Source organism: Molossus molossus, unplaced genomic scaffold (assembly GCF_014108415.1).
Source record: "Molossus molossus isolate mMolMol1 unplaced genomic scaffold, mMolMol1.p scaffold_m16_p_13, whole genome shotgun sequence".
Taxonomy (NCBI): domain Eukaryota; kingdom Metazoa; phylum Chordata; class Mammalia; order Chiroptera; family Molossidae; genus Molossus; species Molossus molossus.
Genome location: NW_023425348.1, coordinates 31,627,364 through 31,653,333, shown reverse-complemented (window position 1 = coordinate 31,653,333; position 25,970 = coordinate 31,627,364). Strand labels below are relative to the sequence as shown.

General features: G+C 35.4%; 1 protein-coding gene across 1 annotated transcript in view; it reads left to right on the top strand.

Annotated features, from left to right (window-relative positions):
• The first annotated feature begins 5,051 nt into the window (after positions 1-5,051).
• TYR (tyrosinase) overlaps positions 5,052-25,970 on the top strand; it is a 93,760-nt gene continuing 72,841 nt past the window's right edge. Inside the window, exons 1-2 of the mRNA XM_036258705.1 lie at positions 5,052-5,939; positions 14,747-14,963. Of these exons, the coding sequence (XP_036114598.1) occupies positions 5,121-5,939; positions 14,747-14,963 (1,036 nt within the window). The 5' untranslated portion in view covers positions 5,052-5,120. The remainder of the gene's footprint in view (positions 5,940-14,746; positions 14,964-25,970) is intronic.

Sequence of the window (25,970 nt, the reverse complement as noted above, 5' to 3'; positions counted from 1 at the left end):
ATCTATTTCCCCCTTTTTATTCCCATAGGGCCCAAGAACTAATAACTGGTAGACTTTGAATACAAATTCATGGTCTGACTTCATAGCATCAAATTCAGGGGAAGTTGAGTTGTGACTTATATGAGATTGTATCCCCCAGGTATCTAATATAGGGTCTTGGGCATGGTAGATATTCAATATTTATTGAATAAATGAATGAATCTAAACTCAAATTGTGAATAGTTGATAGCTACATAGTTTTCCCTTCAGCTCTACACATGCATATACATAAACACAATCATAATAATTATTACCCAATATATCATAATGTAGCTTGACTGATGTCTACTAATTAACTGAATATTGGGCAAAGATGTATCGATTTTTACCCTCAGTCAAAAAGCATCAAATACATCAAACTCTAGAAGTTATCATGATAGTTAAAACAAATATGTATATTGGTTATGTTTAGAAGTTTTTAGGATACCAATTTGTTATTCTGCAAATTGATAAAGGACAAGAATCAAGGTTTTACTCTTCCTTTTTTGGTATGGAATGCATGTCAGAGTAACCAATGGATGTAGGAAACAATTATCAGTGAATAATAAACCCATGAGGCAAAAATTTGGCATAGAACTATATAGTAGATAAGATAATCTGACATCATTTCAAACCACTGATCAATTTGAAAAACTAATACCAGTGCAAACCATACAATATGTTCCTCTGTTGTTTTTCAGTAACTAGTGCACAGCAAGACCTGTGAAGTAACTCTTAACAAAAGCAATAACAAAACTGATCCAGAATCTAATCAATTCTCTACGTCTAATTCCCTAATAGTAGAAAGTGCAGAAGATTGCTATTGAAAAATCCATAAGATGATAGAAAATACAGGGTAAAAAAACATGTCAAGTGATACCACAAGGATAAAATTAGGCAACTCTGAAAACTGGGAAAACACTACAGGACAAAATCCAGTTTCTTCTATAAATAAATTGCACTTAAAAAGAATAAGGAAAAAAACACAGATTATATATATATATATATATATATATATATATATATATATATTTAATCCTCACCCGAGGACATTTTTCCATTTTTTGTTCAGATAGAGTGGGAGGGAGAGAGAGGAAGAGAGAGAGAGAGAGAAACATCGATGTGAAAGGGACACATCGAGTGGCTGCCATCCACGCGACCAACTAGGGCCGGTGACAAACTGCAACCGAGGTACATGCCCTTAGCGGGAACCGAACCCGGGTCTCCCCGGACCGTAGGCCAGTGCTGTAACTGCTGAGCCAAACCAGCCAGGGCAAAACCACAGATATTTTAAAACTTAAGAAATATACTAACCAAAAGCAATGTATAGACCTTGTTTGAATCTTAAAAACAAAAACATTTTGAAGATAAAGTAAATTAAGCATAGACTTAAAATCAGAAGGTTTTAAGGAATTATTGTTCTCTTTATTATTTTTTGTTTGTTTGTTTGACATGCTGTACTGGTATTGCAGTTATATTTTCAAGTCCTTAAATGTTAACTATGTATACTGAGATATTATAAAGAAAATACGAGGTTTTAAAATACTGAAAAATTTGATTCTCTTTATTTTTGTGGGACAGAAGAAACAATCTCTACAGAAATATAATAGTGGTTGAATCTTGATGATGGATACAAGCTAATTTATTAAATTATTTTTTTTCTAGTTTGAGTGTATTTACTTCCATACTAAAATCCATTTTTAAAATGGTATTCAAACCGCGCTGATTATGTTACTTAAACTCCATAAATTGTAGCTACTATTAAAATTGAAAGATAGAGGGCTAAAAAATCAAAGCCTAGAAGAATGCTTAAACTATCATCAAACAGATAAGCAGAGATAAATGATCAGAGTAGGGGAAAGAGCAAGGATGACTAGGTCAAAACCAGAGATTGTGTAAATGATCAATGCAAACATCAGAAAGAGAGTACAATTGTTTGTGGCTAGACTGTAGCTTAAACTCTCAAATTCAACATGTCTAAAATGAACCCATATTCAATCCCCACAAATGCTTTTCCCTTGACTACTTCTTATTTTAGTTAATGGCAAAAGCCAGAGACCTAGACGTCAACCCCAAATCTCTTTTCACTTCACCTTTCACTCCTCTTGGATTCATCACTACATATCTCTCAAATCCATTCACTTCTATCTATCTCAGAGATCATCACTTGGTTCAAGACAGGTGCTTTCTTGCCTGGATTATTCCAATAATCTCTAACAATTATTTCTACATTTACTCTTATTCCCACCCCACATCTGTTGTCATCTCAGAAGTTTGATTTGAATTTTAAAATTTGTGCATGGATATTTCCAAGCTCTGCTTTAAACCCTTCAAAGACTATGATCTCATATACATATATACCTCCATGCTTACATCACATCTCCAGAACTTTGTGCCCTTAGGTGTCCTGAAGACTCCATGTTCCTTCTACTTTGGAGTCTTTGCATAAAGTACCTCTTTTGTCTGCAATGCTCTCACACCCACTGTTCTCTTCACTAAACAGACTTCTACTAATCTTTCAGAGGTTACATGAAGTGTAGCTATACCTTGACTATACCTCATGAGACTAGATAGGTCCTTCTGCCATCTTCTCTCATAGCTCTGTTTGTCTTTTGTAGCAGCTCAAAAAGTCACTTAACAAGGATAAAAACTGTTTAAAATCTATGTACATAGTTATGAATATATTTAAAATTACTAATATTAAAATATTATTTTCATAGACATTAACATGCTTCACACAGGTAGAAACCTCTTCGTTGTGCTCACCATGGCATCCCCATCTCTCAGCATAAGCCTGATAATTGATGCTCAATAAATATTTGCAGAGTATTTCCTGGGCCCCTAATTCTGGTTAATAGAATATTGCACTAACTGAGGTGTTGACTCATACAATAATCTTCCAGGAAAGGATAGGAGACTCAATTCTATAAACTACAGACACATAGAGAATGTACACCTAACGTTCAGAGAGGGATCAGTCTAAATGGGATTTGATATTTAAGAAGTTAGTGTTGACAATAAGACTGATGTACATATGGGCCAGAGGAGTTAGTGTCCTATATATCAGAGTAATAAGGAGAAGTGTTAATTTAAAGAAATCAGCCTGGTGAAAGAAATTAAGAGGACAAATGACATTTTAGCCATTCCTCTGAGCATACTCTGAAGATTAAGAAAAAGGGTCTTGGGAGAGTAGGCACAAAAGCCCAGGGGCGTGATGGATGCCTTCTAAGTTATTCACTGAGAAGCCTTGTAGTAAGACAAGTGTAAAGCAAAATTCTTCATTAAATTGAACACGAGAAGTTGAATTCTGTCTTCAAGTAGACGGAACAGAATTACAAAAGGCCCCATGTGGTTCAAAGTAATACAAAATCAAGACTCCCCAGGGACAAGAAGCCCTGTTTTAATCTCTTTGTGGCTCTGAGAGGAGGAAGAAAAAAGATTAAGCCTCCTTGTGGAGATCATGTGATGACTTCCTGATCCCAGCCAGAGGCAGCATTTCCATGGAAACTTCTCTTCCCTTCCTCTTCATCCACACACTGCTCTTTCTAACTAAAAAGGCTGCATTGAGTCTCAAGAGAGTTGTGTGAAGGAGCCTTGACATTTCCTTCATGTGATCCACTCTGGCAGAAAGGGAAGGGAGCAGAAAAGGCTGACATTCCAAAGTCACCAGGATAGTGATGACCTTCCCTAGAACCCTGTAGCCAAGGGCCCAAGACTGCTGCTTCCTCAGCACTTTCACTTCCTCACTTGTTCTTTCTATTCCTGGGACCACCCAGCTTTGAGTATGGAGCAGGATAAGCAAGGGAATCTCAGAGAGGCAACAGTGATTTGGCTACTCTCATCCTCTGATTCTTCAACTCACCTTAGTTCAAACTAGCCTGTGGATTGGTGCCAGGTTCAATTTCCTATAGTGTGGGGAGCCTACCCAATGCTCTGACTCTGCCAATGAAACACAGCTCCCGCCTCTGTAGTTTCTCCTGCCTGAAGTAGTGTCTCCATTCTCATGTGTACTTCTGCCGTATCCCCACCACTTAAGCTTTTATTCAAGGCACTCCCTAAATAAAATTTGAATACTATTATTAAAAACTATGCAATTCTTTCAAGGATCCTTCGTTCATAAGATGTCCCACCACTAAAAGTCTCATGTACTTATTATCTACACTATGCATTTGAAAACTAGTGTAAGTAATAAAATTATGTTTTTATTCATGCATTTTAATTTACCTAGCTCACTCTACACCCAGATTAAGAATTTCTGAAAGAATTTATATGATCAATTAATATCTGATCAAGAAATAAAACAATCCTTATTCATTCACCCACTAAATTGAAAACATTGCAATGACCACAGCAAGAGTTTCCTTTGGAATATTAAATAGTAAAAGTCCCCAAAATAAGGCAGATCACCTACCTATCAAAGTGACCTGTCCTTAGGAACAGTCAGAAAGTGAGTGTTTAGAGAGCTAGCAAACAGCCACGTGCATCTAGATAATCAGGGAGGAGCAGGAAGATTCCTTTTCTCGTGATACTTTATAGAAAACAAATAAGCTGCTGCAATGCAATCTGGTATGAAAAATAATCTTTAGGTCTGAGAAGAGTCCTTTTTTTTTTGCAGAGCTGATGTTTGTAAATGCTGTGGCCCATTTATGGTCTGAGAAACCTCTACCTTATACTGATGATGCCTAACACTTTCTGAGCTTTCTTAATAAGAGATGTTACTGACACAACTAATTTTCCAATTCAAATCACCATGTATTTCATAGTCAAGTACCTGGGTTTACATGCATCAGGCATTATGATGATTAATGATGTTATTTATGATTATTCTAACCATAAGAAACTATTCGTGGTGAATAGTGTTTCTTACTTTAACATAAGCCTGTCTCACTTGCGGGATACATGCCAAGTCCAAAGAAAAATTAGTCATGTGGTTTCCAGAAGATGAAAGCTTACAATAAAGTCTGAGAGTGTTTGATGCTAGAGGTGGGGGTGGTATTATGTAGACTTAGCCAAAACATGTGATAGTCACTGTAGGGGTAGCTGGAAGACAAGCGTGCGGCTCAATTACCCCGAAAACAGGCCTGGTGAGGACTAGAGGAAGAATGCTCCCTGCTGTGCTGTACTGCCTGCTGTGGAGTTTCCACGCTGCCAATGGCCATTTCCCTCGAGCCTGTGTGTCCTCCAAGAGCCTGATGGAGAAGGAGTGCTGCCCACCATGGAGGGGGGATGGGAGTCCCTGTGGCCAGCTCTCAGGCAGAGGTTCCTGTCAGGACATTGTTCTGTCCAATGCACCGCCGGGACCTCAATTCCCCTTCACAGGGGTGGATGACCGGGAGTCTTGGCCCTCTGTCTTTTATAACAGGACCTGCCAATGCTCTGGCAACTTCATGGGATTCGACTGTGGAAACTGCAAGTTTGGCTTTTGGGGACCAAACTGCACAGAGAGACGACTTTTGGTGAGAAGAAACATCTTTGATTTGAGTGTTCCAGAAAAGAACAAATTTCTTGCCTACCTCAATTTAGCAAAGCATACTACCAGCCCAGACTATGTCATCCCCACAGGCAGCTATGGCCAAATGAATAACGGGTCAACACCCATGTTTAATGACATCAACATTTATGACCTCTTTGTCTGGATGCACTACTATGTGTCAAGGGACACACTGCTTGGGGGTTCTGAAATTTGGAGAGACATTGATTTTGCTCATGAAGCACCAGGTTTTCTGCCTTGGCACAGACTCTTCTTGTTGCTGTGGGAACAAGAAATCCAGGAGCTGACAGGGGATGAGAACTTCACCATTCCTTACTGGGACTGGAGAGATGCTGAATCCTGTGACATCTGCACAGATGAATACATGGGAGGGCGCAGCCTCAGAGACCCTAACCTTCTCAGCCCGGCATCGTTCTTCTCCTCGTGGCAGGTAAGGTGTGCTGGACATATGCTATTAGAGCATAAAGGAAACATAGTGGTCACTCCATCAGGCAGGTCTGTGTAAACCTCCCTCCTTAGTTCTCTGCCAAGAGTAGAAAAGGTCTCCTGTTAAGAGTCTTAACATACCTTGTATTTTTTCCTTTAGAGCACACTTCACAATTGTAGTTACATAGGTATCTGTGTGCTTATTTGTCTGATATCTTCTACTAGGTTCCTAAGGTCTAATAAATAGAGTACTTGGTTCATCACTGTATCCTCTAAGCACTTAGGATGGTGACTGGTGAATGGTAAGGACTTATTAAGTATCTGTTGAAAGAATAGATGAATAGATATTTAGATGATTAAATAAACAAATATTGTACATCAGTATTTCTGAAATTTCTTCACAATGAAATGCACATAGAGTACATATTAAAAGTATAAATCCCTGGTCTTATCCCAGACCCATTGATTAAAATCTTTAGTGGAAGTTCCTGGGAAGCATTATTTACTAAATGTCTCTGGTGATTATTATCTTTAGGAAAATTTGGAAAATATTTTTTAAATTAAATCTTCTTTTTAAAAAATATATGAGAGCCCTGAGGCCCAAATAGGTAAATCATGAAAATAGCTAATATGTATTGAGCGGTCAGCAAATGTGAAGCACTGTTGCACGAGCTTTTGTACATTAGATAATTTAATAGCTTCTCTAACTCTTCCCCATCTTAAAGATTAAAACACTGAGGTATAAAGATATTAGATAACTTTTACAAGATCACAGGGCTGGTTAGTAGCAGAAACAAAATTTGTTCTCGGATAGCTTGGCTTCATGACCACCCTATACTATTTCCAAGGGCGTGACTGCTATGGTGTCTTTAGCCAAAGGATCTGGCCCATTCTGTCTCACTTTTTCCATTAGGTTGCAGAAGAAATTAGTCCCTCCCCCCCCCAATGTGAATATTTAGAGGTACAAGATAAGGGGTTACTATTTTGAAATTTCATTTCTATGTTTCCCATTCTGGACTTTTCACTCTGGATTAGAGGCAAAAGGTAACCAAAGAAATATGCTTTTAATTATCTATGACTTTAAACCATAAGGTAGAAGAAATGATTTTATGCTTGTATTCCAGACATTTCTCTTATAGTTGTTTTGTCTAGCAGTGCTTTATGGAACTAAGCCCAATATTTAAATAAGATAGAATGAATCGTGTATTTGCACTCTGCACTCTGCAGTTTTAAAATGTGGATGACTTCTCGTCGTCCCCCACCCCCACCCCCACACCACAAACTATGTCCACACACTTTCCAAATGGAGCCTATTTAAGCTCATTGAAGAATGGTCGCTGTATAATATCTGGTGTCACTAATGTCAGCTATTTACCAAGATTAATGAGTGTATTTGTGTAGGAAAGACTGGGGGAAAAAAGGTGCTTGGAAAAAAATCTATTTCAATAAGCCTTCAGACCTCCTGCCTTAATCTATAAAATACAAAACTGTTCTCTAGCTCTCACAACCTCTGTTATTGCATAAAATACTGTGAAGCTTGGATGTGGGATGTTCAGTTAGTTAAAATGCTTTCCTTAACTATACAGCTCCACTTGACCCAGAAAGTATGGAGGATTATCTAAATTACCAAAAAAGTTGTAACATCCACACTGCAGCTTACTAGCTACTAATTGATATTTAATTACATGAAATGTCTAGTACTTGTTGATATCCAGAAGTATATTTGTAATTATTTTCAAATAATTTATTAATTATTGAATGGGAAATTTTTTTTCCTTTATGATTGTTGCCACTTTTATTTCTATATAAAAATTATTGTGTCTAATAGGTATGTACTGGATTAAATGGTTATAGCATTAGATTCAATATAGTTCTATATTTGAACTGCTGTATAGTAACTGGTGTTAAAAATAAGATTAGGAAGTAGAGTGGACAAAGGCCATTGAAGAAAACCAAGCAAACAATAGTTTAAATAAGGAAGGTGAAATGAACTAACATTTGTAGTCATCTATTCACTGTGAGAAGTGACAGAGAAAACCAACTCTAGTTGGCTATTTTCTTTCCTTCATATAACCTCTCTCCTTACAGTCCTTTAAAAATTAAGATCAGTTGTTTATATTGATTTAATTCAGTAGTTCTCAGGATTTAAAGTTTATAGGAAGCTTCAAAAATCAAAACAGCAAAACCCTAAAAACAATTGTATGGGCTCCACCCATCCAACTTCTACTGGAAAATCATATTCAGTTGGTCCACTATGAAGACTAGGCATTAGAATCACATAAAACCTTCTCATGTGGTTCTAATGTGCTGCCAGCACTGAGAACTGCTGATTTAGTTAATGTGAGATTGTTTTGGCATCTCTATCACTTTATAAACTCAGGTTCTATAATAAACACACCACTGGGTTAAATGCTTTTGCCTGAATTAAACACTCAAATCAAGAGCTGGAATATTTTGTGTGAGATAAAAACCACAAAGCCTTCATACTCATTAATACCTTCCAAATCAGCTAGACTGATAGCCTCTTTTAGAGAGCCTCCATCTTTTCCCCTTGATTTCAGTTAGTTTTTTTACCTGACACAAAAATAGAGGTTTTAGAGATTCATAGCATTTGTGAACTCTGAGATTAAGAGGCCCTTCAAATAGTGTCTTGTATAGTGCCCACATTTTATAAAGGAAGACAGGCCCCAAAAGGCAGGATGATTTGCCCAAGGACACACAGGCAAGGACAAGAACCCAGTGCCTCTGACTTCAAGTCAACCACGTTGTTCCCAGTTAGACTCAGAAAGGATTAAATAAGCCACTGGTTGATGGATGTAAAATCTGACTTGTAGTCACTTTGACTCCCTTAAAATTCAATTGTGCAGACCACTGGGGCACATACACTGATGCAGTCCTTTTCATTCATATTATAATAAAATTATTCCACATCCGCTACTCCAGTAGAAGGAACCTGAACCTCTTTGTGCTGTTATTATTATTCTTCGTGCAGATCTGTGTCCTAGCACCTCGCTCTTCAGTGTGTGTGATTGTTTTAAAACCTATTGTTGTCTACCAGCTTGTCAGCGGTTCCAAAGTAGAGACTTTCTTATTTATTTTTATATCCACAGAGCCCAGGACCATTCTATATACATGAAATGGGCCTCATAAATGCATGTTGAATGGAAGAAAATTAAAACTCATAGAAATGTTAACTCTGATGCTAACAAACATTCAAAATAAACTCTGTGTGGCTGGATTTCTAGAACCTTACAGCATACTTCTTTATAGTATTAGATACTCAAGGCTAAGAAGCATACAACAATGCCATTTTAAGCAGCAACTTACTAAAAATCTGGAAAGAAACATTTTATATAGTTCTCTCTGGGCTTGTGTGTGTGTGTGTGTGTGTGTGTGTGTGTGCGCGTGCGTTAAAAACAGGACAGAACACACATAAGAAGATCAAGCAAGTTAAAATATAATTGAGTGTTATTTAAAGTAATTAATAATATTTAGTGGTAACATTTTCTATTAAATAAGGTAATGTATTAAAAACCAGATACTTAATGTTAATTTTCTTAGAAAGCTTATATTCGGTATTCACATCTATTTTTTTTTTAAGTTTTTTTATTTATTTGTTTAGTGTCAAAACCTTTTCAAGTGAAAGCATGTCATCAGTTAAAACAGTCCATTGTTTTTGGAGTTGGGGAAGTTCTTAATGATATTAAAGCACAAATACCTATGTTCAACACAGTTAGATCCAATGTTATGCAAGTAGCAGAAAAGCTAGCCATAAAAAGAACAGGTAGATCAAGGGCAGCTATCACGATGGCTCAAAATAAAGAGAAAAAAACATTTCCTAGATGATAGACATGAGTGAAATGTGGCCAGGGAATTCACTCATCAGATGCAAAGCATATCACATGGAAGCAAACAGTGGGAAGGAAAAAAGTCACATTTTAGCAGACAGTCATGGGTTTTAGGTAACCATGGCAACAGCTCAATGAAATAACAGCTTCTCTTTTTTTCTTTATGAAAAAGATTCTGTGGAATGTCATATGTTTCACTTTTTTTTTTTCAGATAAAAACCTCTAATGCTATAATAAGAATCTTTGCTCCTGAAAGCTTTTTGTAACTGGTAGTTTATTGCTATTTCTTTAAATTTAAGAGAGCATTTTCTAAGTTCACCTTCTCCATTAATTCATCTGTTTCTTCTATCTTCCTTTTTAATTTGACTTGGGACACATGATTTTTCCCCATCATATATTCTGAATCACCTATGTTTAAACAGAAAAAGAGCAAATCCTTGTCCAAAGTCTGCAGCCATTACCAGATAAATTGAACAAGTTATTTAGAATCTTTAACCTTTGATTTTTCTCAACAACAAAAACACTGGGGTACAATGATCATATATGCTTGTTTTCTGTGTTAATGGACATACTGAATGGAATATAAAACAGAATAATATAGTGAAAAGGGTATATAATCTTTTGGTCATATAAACATGAGTTTCAGTAGACTATTGTAACTTAGTTACAAGATCCTGGACAAGTTATTTATTCTAATGCTCTTATTCTTTAAAACTAAAATAATATATCATAAAGCATTATTGTGAAGAGATGAGATGAAAGCTGTTAGTGTAAAATGACTAGTTTAGTATCTTACACAGTCTTTGAGTTTCATGTGTGGAAATTACTATCATAATATATCTTTATATAATATATCAATGTTAGTTATTATAAAAATAATAAATATTCAACCAGTATTATAGATCCAGAGTTAAAAAAAATTCGGTGGCCTTTTCAATGGCCTTGAATTCAATAATAATTATAAGAGCTGCTATTATTAAACATTACGTACTTGGCACTATACACTAAGTGCTTTACACATGTTTGATTATTTGATTCTTAATAAAAAGTTGTTATAATCCTCAGTTACAAATGAAAAATCTTTATACTCAGAGAGCTAAGTATTTTGCTCACAGTCATATAGCTAAGATTAGAGTCAATATTGGGAACCATGTCTTACTGACTGTTATCTATGTGATCATAATATTAGTGCTAATAATTTCTCCTACCGTGCCTCTACTCAGTATCAAATATAAAGACAATGATTTGGGATTAAATTTATAAAATTATTTCTGAAAACAAGGTAGATTTCCTCTCTGTTACTAATATATCCAGTCATCTGAACACTCAGTCACTTGGCAGTTGGCAAAAATAGTTCTATTCAAACCTCTCTAATTTAACCAAGTCTGCTGTAGGAGTCTTTTTGGCAGTGGGGTTTTTGAAAATATCCTGAGATGTTTTATTATTCAAACAAGAATGAAAACGATCTCCTCTGTGTACCTACCATGATGTCTAGGTAATGGACACTATAAAGGAATCTGATATATTGCATTCAATACAAAAGTTACATTGCTTTATTCAAACATCCCTAAGTCATTTATAGGCAGTAATAAATATAGTGGGTATAGCTTTGGAATTAGAGGAATGTGTATTCCTTTTCCATCTCTGGCTTTAAACATCCTATGCCCTTAGAAAAGTTACTTAACTGTTCTAGCTCTCAATTATGCATGAATAAAAGGATTGAGGAATGTGTGTAAGTATGAAGAACACTAGAAACTGATATTTGTTGAGCCACAATTGTGTTACTTCATATTGTTATTTATTATCAATATAATACATTAATCATATATTTATATATTATACATGTTATCTTTTTTTTTTTAATCCTCACTCGAAGACATTTTTCGATATTTTGTTCAGATAGAGTGGGAGGGAGAGAAAGAGAAACATCGACGTGATAGGGAGACATCGAGTGGTTGCCACCCGCACGACCCAAGCAAGGCCGGGGGCAAACTGCAACCAAGGTTCGTGCCCTTAGCGGAAACCGAACCGGGGTCTCTCTGGACCGCAGGCCAACGCTCTAACCACTGGGCCAGCCAAACTGGCCAGGGCTACACATGTTATCTTTATTTATTATTTTATATTGCAGTTGAGAAAATTGACACTAAGCAAGTCTAAATAACACTCTCATTGATGCACTGCTAGTAAGTAGTTGAGCAAGAATTGGAGCCGCACCCACCTCCCTTTTAGAGCCTGATGGTTTCCCAGCGCACAGTGCTTCAACTCATAAATGATATCCTACTGACCAAAAACTATAAGCTCCTCTAAGTGTTTCTCATTTAACACAGTAGCAGCCATTCCTGGGGCACAGGGGTTACTCACTTCTAGTTGGTGGTGATTTAATTTGCTTTTACATTCCTATTGATTGTAAACTCACTGGAGCAGGAGCCTTATAGAATTGTCTTGATTATTTTTTAGCTGCAGTGCAAACAGCTGGCCAGGAAGTCTTTTCACTCGCAGAATGTATTCTTACGCCTTATCTGTTATCCATAAATTTGTGTGTGTGTGCAAAAAAAAAATCAGAAATATTAATGTGTGCTGATAGACGTCAGGATGCTGGTTATATTTGTGGGGGAGGGAGGTAACAGTCTAAGAGAGACATGAGGGAGAGACTTCTGGGGTCACATATTTTTCTGTTTCTTGATCTTGGTCCTGGTTATGAGTGAATGGTGAGTGAGTTCAAGTTTGTAAAAATTCATCTAATTGTACATTTAGGATGTGTGCCTTTTTGAGTATGTACATTATTAAATTTCCATAAATTTTTTAGAGAAAGTTCACATATGTGTTCTGTTATGAAGTTATTAACCATGAGGGCCTTAGATTTTGCAGCCTTTTGTACTGTTTCACACTAAGACTCAGTTTCCTCATCAGTAAAATAGGGATAAAGTTATATAAACCAACAAGGTGTGAATTTTAAAAAATGTACGCAGTGATATCTTCCCCATGGTCTGTAACACAGTAGGGCCTCAAAATATATTTACTAAAAGTGATACATATTCTGTAAACATCTTCTTGGGCAGAGGTTAGTATCAATAACAGGACTAGAAAAAAATTATGTTCAACACATGTTATAGTTGAAGATATAATATTTTATCCCTTGAATTGTTTATTCATTCATCAAATATTTATTGAGCCTCTATTCTAGATTCTGAGAATCAACAATAATAATAATTAAAAGAGAAAGTTGTCCTCATGGAAATAAATTTTTTTAAAACGAGGTGATACAGAATTGTTATCAAGAGAGGCTACAGTGAATAAAATTTAAATTTGACAAAGAAGAATATTATCTACTCAGTGGGTGCAGGCTCCTATGGAAGTGAGTGCCTTTTGGGAATAGTCATGGAGAGCAGGATGGGTTCTCCTGCACTAGGTTTTGGTTTAGGTTGACATCTTGCTACCTAGTTACTTGCTTTCACTGAATCTCTTTCATCAATGAATTTAAGATGAAGAATGAATTTATATACCACTAAAAAATGAATCTGCTGATTAAATTAAATGTGATATTATTAACCCTCAGAATTTTTATTTTATAGTTATTGAAAAAACTACTTTGGTCTTATTTAGTCAAATATTTTTATCACAGTTTACTCTTCTGCCTACATATAAAGGAAACGAGAAACAAAATAATACAGTGAAGGATTCCTACAACTTCTTCTTATATGAAGCCAAACCCTTTTGAATTATTTTTTTATGTCAGAATCTATAATATTGCCTTGGCCTTGAAGATTAGGTAGAATGTCAGATACATGACAAGAATGGGCATTGTTAGGCATGAACAGAGGCATGGAGAGGCACATCCTATATCCAGAAAATAGTAGCCCTTCAGAATTTAGCAGTATAGTGATATAATTTGTAAGCAAATGGAGAATGGTTGTCAAATTCAAGATATTCTCTGGAGGTAGAATTGACCATATTAGTTGATGGTTTCAATTTGATAGACAAAAGAGAATAAAATACAAACAGTAAATCACCAGTTTCTGTCATAAACATGGTTATTCATGGGCTTCTGGTTTGAGCTCCTGGATGGTTGGTGAGATAGGAAACATAGGAAGAGGAACAGATTTTGGAGTTCTGATGTTACATTTAAGATGCACGTGAAATAACATTGAAAAATGAAGTTGGAGATAAATATACAGGTTTAGGGTTCAGAAGAGTAGTTTTGGACAAGATAGAAATTCAGGAATTCTTGTTACATAGTTGGCATATAAGCCATGAAACTGATTGTTATAGTCAGAGAAGATGTAGGAAGAGTTAGAAGAAGTGGGTATATCCCTAAATTCTGGGCCAGGCCTGGTTTTGTGGGCATAAAACCAGTGAAGTCACGTAACAGATAATTAGCAAATGTTTCTCAAGTTAATTTTCTCATCAAATAAATATATAATTTTTTAATCCTCACCCTAGGATATTTTTCTATTTATTTTCAGATAAAATGGGAGGGAGAGAGGGAGAGAAAGAGAAACATCGATGTGAGAGAGACACATTAACTGGCTGCCTCCTGCAGGACCCAACCAGGTCCATGGACAAACTGCATCTGAGGTATGTGCCCTTGACCGGAATTGAACCCACGACTCATTCGTCGGTGGGCTGATGCTCTAACCGCTGAGCCAAACCAGCCAGGGTTCATCAAAAAATATATTTGACAACAATAATATAAGTAGTTATTATTATCCCCATTTGATAGATGAGGCTTAGGGAATTTTACACATTTTCTTAAAGACTACAATTCTTTTCTAGATTTTAACTTTTGTAGTTTTTTTTCTGCAACCCTCAGAAAGCTGCTTTCTTCAACAATTTATTTTAAATTATTAATCTCCTGATGATGAGAAATCAAAATATGGTAACCACAAATTTCAACCTCCTACCTTCCCCTTTGACTTGGACTTAGAGGTATGCCAACTCCTTTAACATCAAGGTGTCTGTGCAGATCATCTGCAGCCGACTGGACGAGTACAACCGCCGTCAGGCTTTGTGCAATGGAACTCCTGAGGGACCATTACTGCGCAACCCTGGGAACCATGACAAAGCCAGGACCCAGAGGCTCCCCTCCTCAGCAGATGTGGAATTTTGCCTGAGTTTGACTCAGTATGAATCGGGTTCCATGGATAAAACTGCCAACTTCAGCTTTAGAAATACACTGGAAGGTAATCCCTCTTTTCACTCATTTAAAATTTCTTTTTTTTTTTTTTCCTTCTGAATTTATGTTTACAATCTCTTATCCAACACCCTAAGTGAGGAAGAGTTTGAAAGTCAGAATTTTCTGAGTTGAGTAAGGACATGTGGCACATGTACATTGATGAGCAATAATCCTAGCAGAGTGTGGGCAGTAGACCATATAATCCAACACATTAATAACTCTCCAGCAAAATGGATGACTTTACCCACTATAGCAATAAACAGAAACATGAGGCAGCCTAATGGCAAATAAAGTCAGGACTTTCCACTAAAAGAGAATTGATTCCAAAAAAAAAAATACATTTTCAGATCTTTCTGTATTTTGGAATTATAAATATAGGACTGTATCTCTCATACTTTTATAAGTTTTAGTATTTTAACTAATTTAAGATATTCTGGACATGAGGCTCTTTGAGGCAACCCATTCCTTTAACTATAATAAGGATAAAACACACACACACAGGAGTTAAACCCTCACTTTGTTATTCCTTAACATTCTTTGCTTTGTCTGGTTGGTGTGGCTCAGTGGTTGAGCATCAACCCATGCACCAAGAGGTTGCCGGTTCAATTCCCGGTCAGGGCAGATGCCCAAGGTGTGGGCCTGATCCCCAGTGGGGGGCATGCAGAAGGCGGCCGATCAATGTTCTCTCTCATCAGTGTTTCTGTCTCTCTCTCCCTCTCCCTTCCTCTCTCTCTCTCTCTAATATCAATAGAAAAATAAAATTAAAAAAAAAAAAAAAGATTATTTGCTTCATTGGAGATTCCCTTCCATAGTCTCTTTTAGATCCTACTTACTTCTGCAAAGTTCTCATCTTGTTGGCCTCTTCCCTTCAGCACCTGTTCATTCTTCTCTGCTCAAGCCTGTCCCAGTCATGAGATCCACCCCCTTCACCTCAATCTGCTTTATGGAAACAAACTGTACAAACAAAATGAAAACAAGAACATTAACTCGAACGCAGGTGTGGCTGGAGGTTTGGAAAGACACTGGGTACTTACTGACTTACAGCAAAACAAACAACTCAGAATTCACACTTCAGGGTCCACCTCCTATAACTCTGGCACCCTATTATGTAGACAAACTTTGCTCTCTTTCCTTATTTCTTATCCTTATGTCTTTGTTCTATTCTATTCTCTTGTCCTTGTGATTGTTTTATCCTTTAACTTCTGTTGCCCAACTATGCAGTTTCCTTGTCTCTTTCATTTTTCTGTATCCTTCCAATCTATAACTCTGGGCATTAGACTCCCTCAGAAGCAATTTAAACAAGAAGAATATTACTCTAAAGAGGAATCACAGTGCCAGTTGGTAAAATAAAAAGTACGATTATTTTCCTAAAGTAATATGAGTGACTAATGTCTTCCAAGTAATTACAATGTGCAAGGCACTGTGCCGAACATTTGCACAGCGCTATTTCACTTAATCCTTACAGTCCTCTGAGGAAGATGGCATCACTATTTCCAGTTTAAAGGGGTAAGAGACATTCACTAATTTGGCTACCATCGCTCATTTGTTAAGTGGCAGGGCTGAATCTGTTCCTCAATTTGTCAAGTGCCAAAATCCAAAAGTCCTTCCCATTGTATTCTGAAGACCCAGAGTATACTGAGTTTCTTGAAGGTGGACGATATAAAGCTGATCCTTCAATAATATACATGAAGGAAATGCATGGTACCCAGGAGTCTCATCCATATAAGCTGAGGCAAAGGCACACATACATACAAATTGACAGTCACCATCTGGGAGTCTTGAGTATCCCTGTGGAATGTGCAGGATTTAATAGGACTCCAAATGCTGACTTAATGGCACTGCAAAAAGGGGTCCATATTTAAAGGAACTTGACTCTACTAATGTTTTAGATAGATTTTCTAGCAGTGAGAAAGCATGCGCTTTGTTATTAAGGAACATGAGCTGTCACAGGAAAAGTGGCTTGAGCTGTGTCAACCTAGCCAGTGGCTTTCAAATGAGTTTCTAATGCACAGAGATAAGTAGTCAGCATCAAGCTTACGGCAAACACTTTCCTATCACTAATAAATTATTTGTAAATCATCTTCTTTTCTAATAATGTATTCTCCTACACACATATCAAGTATACTTTTTTGACAAGAGGATATGTGTTCAGTTAGTATTGGTAACTGAATAGCTAAGGTATTTCAAATTGCAGCCAGCCCACTGTTTAGCTTATCTATATTTGTTATATGAAGCCAATGTACTGGTAGGAAAAATATTAGAAAACATCAGTCTGATCTAACAAGGGCTTTTCCTGGCCAGGGACAGGTTTTCTACTCTTTTCTTTAAACAGTCATTCAGAAATAATAAAAATAATAAAAATAAAAGGTGCTGGCATTATGTATTGGCAAACACCCTTTTAGGAAGTTACAATGGACAAAGAAATACATAGAACTCCTCACAATGGAGAAGGGCCCTGAAACACTGATTTTGAAAGCATATATTACTCTGTTTAAGCCTCAATTCTAACATTATGAGCACCTCCTCTCTTCTTTAAAAACTGTATTTAATAATTACATATTTAGGCTATTGCAAAGATGTATACATACCTAGCTCCCCTTTTCCCAACTCCTGTTTTCTCTGTAGTCTCATAGTCTTCTCAACTTTCCTTATAATTTAGCATAGGTTATTAGTCTTCATGATATGTATTTATTTATAATAGATAGCTTTCATTTAATTTTTTATGATTTGAATTCACTGCTGTGGAAAATCGCTGTTTGCTAAAGAATAATCTCATTTTTCCAATAATTCAACTTAAAACCCTAGAACATTTTTAAGGAGCAAAATAATATTACACCTCTTTTAAGTATAGAGTCAGACATTGTACATATAGAGATTTTACTTCCTTGGAACAAATCTTGGAAAAAGATGCCATCCCCCATTAACAGTAAACACTACAAAAAACAAACAAACAGAACTATATATATATATATATAAATATATATATATATATATATATATATATGTTGTTGTTTTTAAAATTTTTTCTCTATTTATTTTTCTTTATTTTTGACTTTGTTACAGTTGTCCCCTATCCCCCCCTGCCCCCATCCCTTTACTCTCCTCCACTCAGGCCCTGTCCCCACCCCCACCTCTGGCTATCATCACACTGTTGTCTGTCTCTATACATATATGTTCCTTGGCTAATCTCTTCACCTTCTTTCGTTCATCAAGGCACTTAACATTTTCTGATAAGTTTCTAAGATTCTAGGTGCTTTTCTTTTTTTTTATTCATTTATTCATTTAGCACATATGAGACTTCAGGATACCAAAGTTAAATTAACTTCAGGGTGGAGGGGCAAAAGGAGGTTCACTGTTGTGAGTACACAAAACACCAAGTTTATTCTTGTAGTATTATTTATTAATTATTGTATTATTTTTTCATATATAGTTTCCAACTGTAAACCTACTTTTGCTCCACCCTGTATATCCCATGTATCTGTAGAATTGCTTTGTAATCTTTTACAGTAAATGATCTAAAACATTTTGCTTTTGAATCTATTTACAACTCTTACAGTATGTGGAGAACTCTGACAAACTTGCATTTATGTGGGTTCCATTTATAGCTATTGGCCATTTTTAAAACTTAAACTGAAAATACTTGAAAATGTTTATTAATTTATTAAGCTGACAGATGTTAATCATTATATGTTAGTAAGAATAATATAATTAAAATATATTTCAAAAAATAGTAAGTAGCATGGCACTGCTTTATTTTTTTTAAAAAAGAAGACATCTGGATTCTATGCCTGCTTTTATACTTAATATACTATAATATGGTGTTTTTTTTCAAGAACTTGAAGAAAATCCAGCCTCACACAGATATAAAATTGGAATAAAGAGCAACAAAATCTCATACTTTAGTGAAAAAAGACAACAGAGAATAATAGTGAGATGACAAAGTGGGACATTATACAATGATAAATATAAAGGAAAACATTGCAATCCTAAATATCTATGTACATATTTATTTTGGAGCTTCAAAATATATGAAGCAAAAGCTAATCGAACTGAAAGGAAAAATAGACAAATTCTCAATTATAGCTGGAGACTTTAATACCCCTCTCTCAACAATTAATAGGACTTGATAGAGAAACGACAAGGATACAGAAGAACTCAACAACATCATGAACCAAATGTATTTAATTGATATTTATAGAACACTTCACCCAAAAACAAAAGAATAAACATTATTGTTGAGGTCCTCAAAGAAACCACAATAAACCCACATATTAAGATAGATCGTATGCTATACCATAAAACAAACCTCAACAAAATAAAATAATTGAAATCATAGATTGTGTTTTCCTATCATAACACAATCAAACTAGAAATCAATAATATAAAGATAGCAAGAAAATATATTCAAAAAATAGAAAAAATCACAGACTAATTTCCCTCATGCAAGTAGATATAAAAATCCTTAAAAATATATTAACAAATAAAATTTAGCAGCATATAAAAATAATTCTCCATTATGAACGAAGTGAGTTTTATTCCAAAAATGCAAGGCTAGTTCAATATGTGTTTTATTTCTGACTCTTTCAATGACATTATCTTCGTTATCATATTGTATTATAGTTTTTCAAGGTGTTACCATTGGGGGAAATTGAATAAAGGGCAGTGAGATCTCTATTATTTCTTATAATTGCATGTGAATCTATAGAGTTATCTCAAAATTAAAATTTAATTATAAATTACTAAACAAAAATACAAACAGACTTTTTAGGTGAATATTTGAAATTTACTTTTAAATGGATGAAATAAGAGGCCACGATACTAAGAACCTTCTTATGGTTAAGTAATTGACAATAGTTTTATGCATTGGCATTTATTGATTCATAAACATGAAGAGATGCAATTTATAACACTATCTCAGATAATATTACAATTATTGATATGTGGGAAAGCAGGCTTAGGGAAAACATAATGCAGGTTTGTTTTATTTTCAATGTTGCATTCCACAAATAGCTATCATTGCTCTCTTTTCTGTCAGTTTAAGATTAATGGAAGAACTGTTGCACCAGAGAATAAAATAATTGCTCAATGACTCATGTATAATTCACCTGAACCTATAGATTGTTTACAGAGAATTTCCTTAAATATTCATCATAGTTCTAGAAGATCAGGAACTACCTAAGTCTCTAATTTTGTGAATACATCTAAAACATATTTATTAACCTTAAGAACCATCCTTTTTAGATATCCTTACTTTCTTTAATTTGCATCTTTCTGATGATTAGTGATGCTGAGCATTTCTTCATATGTCTCTTAGCCATTTGTCTTTTCATTTATTAAAACAGCATTAGCAGTTGCTTTTTATTGAATGACCATATTTTATGAATAAATGAATTACCATATTGATTTATAATGGCTACTATTATGTTATAAAAATATAAGAAATATAAACCTTTCAATGAGGTAATGGCCAAGTGATTGAGTAAGCTAGCTTATTGGTAAGAAAGAGCTTTGCTCCTAATTTTAAGTCTTACAATTGAGTCAAATTTCTGGCTTGGCAATGTATGTGGTTACATGTCATTGGCTTTGGGAAACTGATGTAAATAGTCCAAACAATCAATTGAAATAAGAAATTTTTTTTTTTTCTTTAAAGAATCTGTATACAGGAGGGTAAATAGAAAAGTTGATCATTAAACTAAGGTATTTTGGAAATAATAGATGCTACATCTATTATTTTTAGAGCTTCAAAATACAACTTAGTATAAGGGATCTGAGAAGTTCTAAAATATAGAGATTTGTTTAACCCAAAATATTTCCAACTCATTTGACCATAAAACCCACCCACCATCATCACCTTGCATCTTTAATTTCCCCAAACACTCTTTAAAAATCTTTGGGTTTATAAAGTTGCAGAAACTTATGTGGGAAAATCTGATATCAAATTAAAATGTTACATCTACAAATATGAAGGATTAACTCTAATCTCCACTTTTTTAGACCCAATCGATTTTATGTCAGAAACTATGAATAATTATCTTTTTCTTCCTTACAGTTATGTTTAGGCAGATCAAAGTGATTACTCATTTATTTAGATATAGACTTCAGTAGAAATTTGCAGTAGAGCTTCAGTTAGATCCAAGGGAAAACATGTGAGATGGATGCTTGCTCCAATGCTAAGTCTATGGTGAGATGTCACTTTTCTGAAGATAAAATCCATCCAGTTCTTAAAATTCATTCAGGTTACTGCATTTTACAACTTTAGGGACACCATCCAAATGTTTCTGTATTGTACTCTAGAGAATAAAATTATCATGAAACATAATATAAATAGTACTCCCTGGGGTTTTGCATTTTTACTGTACTATAAATCTATCCCCATAAAAATTGAAACTGAAAAGTAAATAAATAGCTAACATTTATTAAGAGGTTACTAAATGTTAGATACTTTAGTAAACAATTTGGCTACCTTTTATAAACCATCTCCTAACTGGTAAGGTCTATTGATTTGTCCTCATTATATAGATTTTAAAAATAGGTTAAAAAAAGCCCAAGTCACCTTCTTATAGCAACATAGATCACAAATGCCAGAGATTGAATCTGAATTTTAGAAATGTGATAAGTATGCTACCATCCTTGAAGAGCAATCACGTGAATTCAAGACATGAAACCCTGGGTAAGTCATTCAACTTCACATAGCACATCTTTTGTGCTTATAAAATGGAGATTATTTCTCTGCTATCTATGCCTGAGTATTGATGTAAGCATCAAATAAGACATTTGTTAAATATGGAGAGCTTCTGTTATATTACAATAAAGAAAATATTTTTTATGATTTATTCAAGGTAATAGAATTTTGTTATCTTTTATCAATATTTTTAATTTGAACTATGTTGATTTTTTTTTCCTCTTTCAGTAAATTCAGAACCTTTTGACAGTAACCTCGCAGTAGGTGACTTTCCAATGGAAGTTTTGAAAGCTTGTGAATTTGGAATTATAACTTCAGTACTTAAATAAGTAGAAGAGAATGTGTTAATAAAAAGGATCAGTTTCATAGGTAAAAATGCTTTATAAAAGTCATATAAACACCAAATAGTTTTATGTATTTTTATGTATTTTTGCAGTAGAGCTTCAGTTAGATCCAAGGGAAAACATGTGAGATGGATGCTTGATCTGTATGGCTTTATAAACTTTGATCTGCCTAAACACAACTGTAGTTTTATGTATTTCTTCTGAGATTCATAGGATTCATAGATTCACAGGCCATTAGATTCTTTTTTATTTAAATTTTTTCCCCTTATTGTTTTAGAGAGAGAGGAAGAGAGAGGGAGAGATAGACAGAAACATCAATGAGAGAGATCAATTGGTCACCTCCTGCATGCCCTGCGTTGGGGATCAGGTCCACAACCTGGGCATGTGTCCTGACCAGGAATCAAACTGGTGACCTCTTGGTGCCTGGGTCTACACTCAGCCACTGAGCCACACCAGCTGGACATACAGGCCATTAGTTTCATAGGATATTGCTGAATTAGTCTAGTTCTCCTTCTATTTATTAAGACTCACTTTAAAAGAGTGCAAGAAAGAAAACCCAAAATAATATGGCTTTAAAAAGATATATGCTCATTTTGCTCTCATGAAACAACACCGAGCTAAATGATCCAGGACTGGTAGTACAATTCCACCATCCTCAACTCCCAGCTATCTCTAGATCTTCATTCTAATATCTTCATCTTAATTAGCAGGAAGAACACAACGCGGGAAGAGGAGAGCATGTCCATTCCTATTTAAAAGCGTGAGAAGTGTCTATTATCAGTTCTGTTTATCTCTATAGCCAAACAGGCATGGTCACACTTTGCTATAAAGGGAAACTGGAAATTGTAGTCTCCAGCTGGCCATGTGCCCTACTACATTTAGGATATTCATTATTAGGAAAAAGAGAAGAATTAGTAATGTTGTGAAAAAAAAAAAAATAGCAGTTTCTAACACAATCCCTTTTCCTAGAGTTTGAAATAGCTAAAACTAAAATCAAGAACTCTTACCCAGTGGTCTGTTTACTAAGTTTCATATAAAAGAACATTCAATCTTTAGTGGTAAATGAAGTGTCAAATATTCTTTTACTCCAGACAATCCAAGTTATTCAACTTGTGAGCATGTATTATATAACTTAGGGATGTATTTGAGTAACATGCCAGAATGTTATGGACTGAATGTTTGTGTGCCCCTCAGTTTGATATGTTGAAACCCTACCCCACCAATGTGATGGTATTGGCAGGTGGGTCTTTCAGATTTAATTAGGATTAGATGAGGTTGTGAGGGCACCACCCTCATGAATAGAATTAGTACCATTTTATACTACAACAAAGGTTGCTTCCCATCTCTGCTATCCACCATATGAAAGTCACCATGAACCAGAAGTCAGCATTTACAAGCTGAAAGAGGGCTCTCACCAGAACCTGGCCATGCTGGCCCCTAATCTTAGACTTTTAGCCTCCAGAATTGTGAGGAAATAAATTTCTGTTCTTATAAGTCACCCAGCCTATGGTACTTTGCTTTAGCAACCCAAACTGACTAAGACATAGGAGATGTAACAAACAAACCACCAAATTGTAGTGGCCTAATTTAATAAAAATTGTGTGATTTCTTGTTCACACAACATCCAGTTTAGATGATAATGTTTGATGAGTGAGCTTTCATGTGGGCACGTTAGTGACTAATATCCCTAAGCTCTCTGATGGATCTTCTATATCTTCTTGGGAGACAGGGTGTTTATAGGGTCCTACAGGAGGACTATATGGGTCAAGCCTGCAAATGAAGTTGGTTGCACATCCTGGAGTTTGAGGAAACGGGTTTCATAAACACACTGAATGGATGTGTTGGGTCTTTCTGTTTGAAACTTTTCAGTATTTTTCCCTCTAGGATCCAGTAATTGCTGGGGGTTTTAGCTTGGGGCTGGGATACCTCACTTACATTCTAGCCTTAAGTCTTGGCTGGAAAAAAAAATTACTTTTCTATCACTTGATATTGCTTTATTTTCACTCCTTTCTACAATATTTTTCCACAGATCCAATTTTTCACCAAGTAGGAAAAGGCCGTGAAATCTGTTTTTATTAGCCATTACATAGTCTTCTTTCCCAATGGCATCTCCCAAAGTGTATTTCATAATTTGTGGGTGAATAATTGTTTCCATCAATATTTATGCTTTGTTTGACTGAAAAATCACTTATCTCTTTTCTCCTAACACCTACTATCATCTCTTCCACGTTGAGAAACGCCATAGATATTTTTCATACAAACAGCTTAGCTCTTTCTCTATAAACAACTAAGTATTCCATCAGAAGACTATTGAGAGAATGTCCTATTGAATAAAAATGTAAGAGCCAACTTCAGAGCCATGATCCATCTTAGTCACAAATCTTGGAATGTTATGGGCACGTTCCAAAAAATTTTAGCTTCATGGATTTTAAAATTAGGTTAGCAACTGGATTTATAAGTTTTAGAAAGAGAAATAAATATCCCATGTTTATTTATTCAACAAATATTCATAAAGTATCTACTGTGTGCAGGCACTTTGCAAAACACGAGGACTAACTATGAATATGATGCAGATCCTTCTCTTTTGAAACTTATAGGCTAATTAAGAATGAAACCATAAATATGTAATTATAATCTAAAGGAAATAAATGAGTAAAAAGAGGGAAGTATAAATGTTATTAAATAGGGGTATCTAAATAAGTGTTTATTGTCCAGAAAACTCTGATTGAGGATTTGATATTCTCAAAGATGAGTTGAAGCAGGTCAGGAAAAGTACAAAACACAAAAGGGAGAAACGTTACAAATTCTTTCCAATATCCTAACTAAATAGCCTTAATAACTTGACAATGTCATACAGCTAATAGGTAGCAAAACTGGATCATTAACAGGGGAGGTGATGTCGCCAAGTCTTCCAAATAGAGTGACCTAATTTCAGAGGAAGCTGAGAGTAATGTTTAAGAGTCAGATTATCTGGGTTAAATACCTGATACTACCAGATGACTTTTGGTAAGTTTAAGCTGTCTTTTTTTTTAAGTGCCTTTATTTATTTATTTTTTCTTCATTGACTTGAGAGAGAGAGGAAGAGAGAGAGAGAGAGAGAGAGAGAGAGAGAGAGAAACATTGATAAGAGAGTACGTGGATTGGCCACCTCCTGCATGCCCCCCACTGGAGATCAGGCCCACAACCTGGGCATGTGTCCTGATCGGGAATAAAACTGGTGACCTCTTGGTGCATGGGTCAATGCTCAACCATTGAGCCACACTGGCCGGACTAACCTGTTTTTATTTAAAATTCTTCATTAAGAAATTGAAGATAATTGTATCTTTCGCTGTGCAGAAGCTTTTGAGTTTGATGCAGTCCCATGTGTTCATTTTCTCCTTTGTTTCTATTGCCTTAGGTGATGTGTCAGTAAAAATTCTGCTGCATATGATGTCTGAGATTTTGTTGCCCACAGTCTCCTCTAGGATTTTTATGGATACATGAGTTACATTTAAGTCTTTTATCCATTTTGAGTTTATTTTGGTGTAGGGTGTAAGTTGATGGTCTAGTTTCATTTTTCGGCAAGTAGCTGTCCAATTTTCCCAGCACCATTTATTAAAGAGGCTGTCCTTACTCCACTGTATGCTCTTGCCACCTTTGTCAAATATTAATTGAGCAAATTGCCTTGGGTCCATTTCTGGGTTCTCTATTCTGTTCCACTGGTCTATATACCTGTTCTTGTGCCAGTACCAGGCTGTTTTGATTATGGTAGCTTTGTAGTATAACCTGAAATCTGGTATTGTGATCCCTCCAACTTTGTTCTTCCTTTTCAAGATTGCTGTGGCTATTCGTGGCCTTTTTTGGTTCCATATGAACTTTTGAAGTTATTGTTCTAATTCTGTGAAGTATGTCATTGGTATTTTGATGGGGATTGCGTTGAATCTATATATTGCTTTGGGTAATATGGACATTTTAATGATGTTAATTCTCCCAATCCATGAACAGGGTA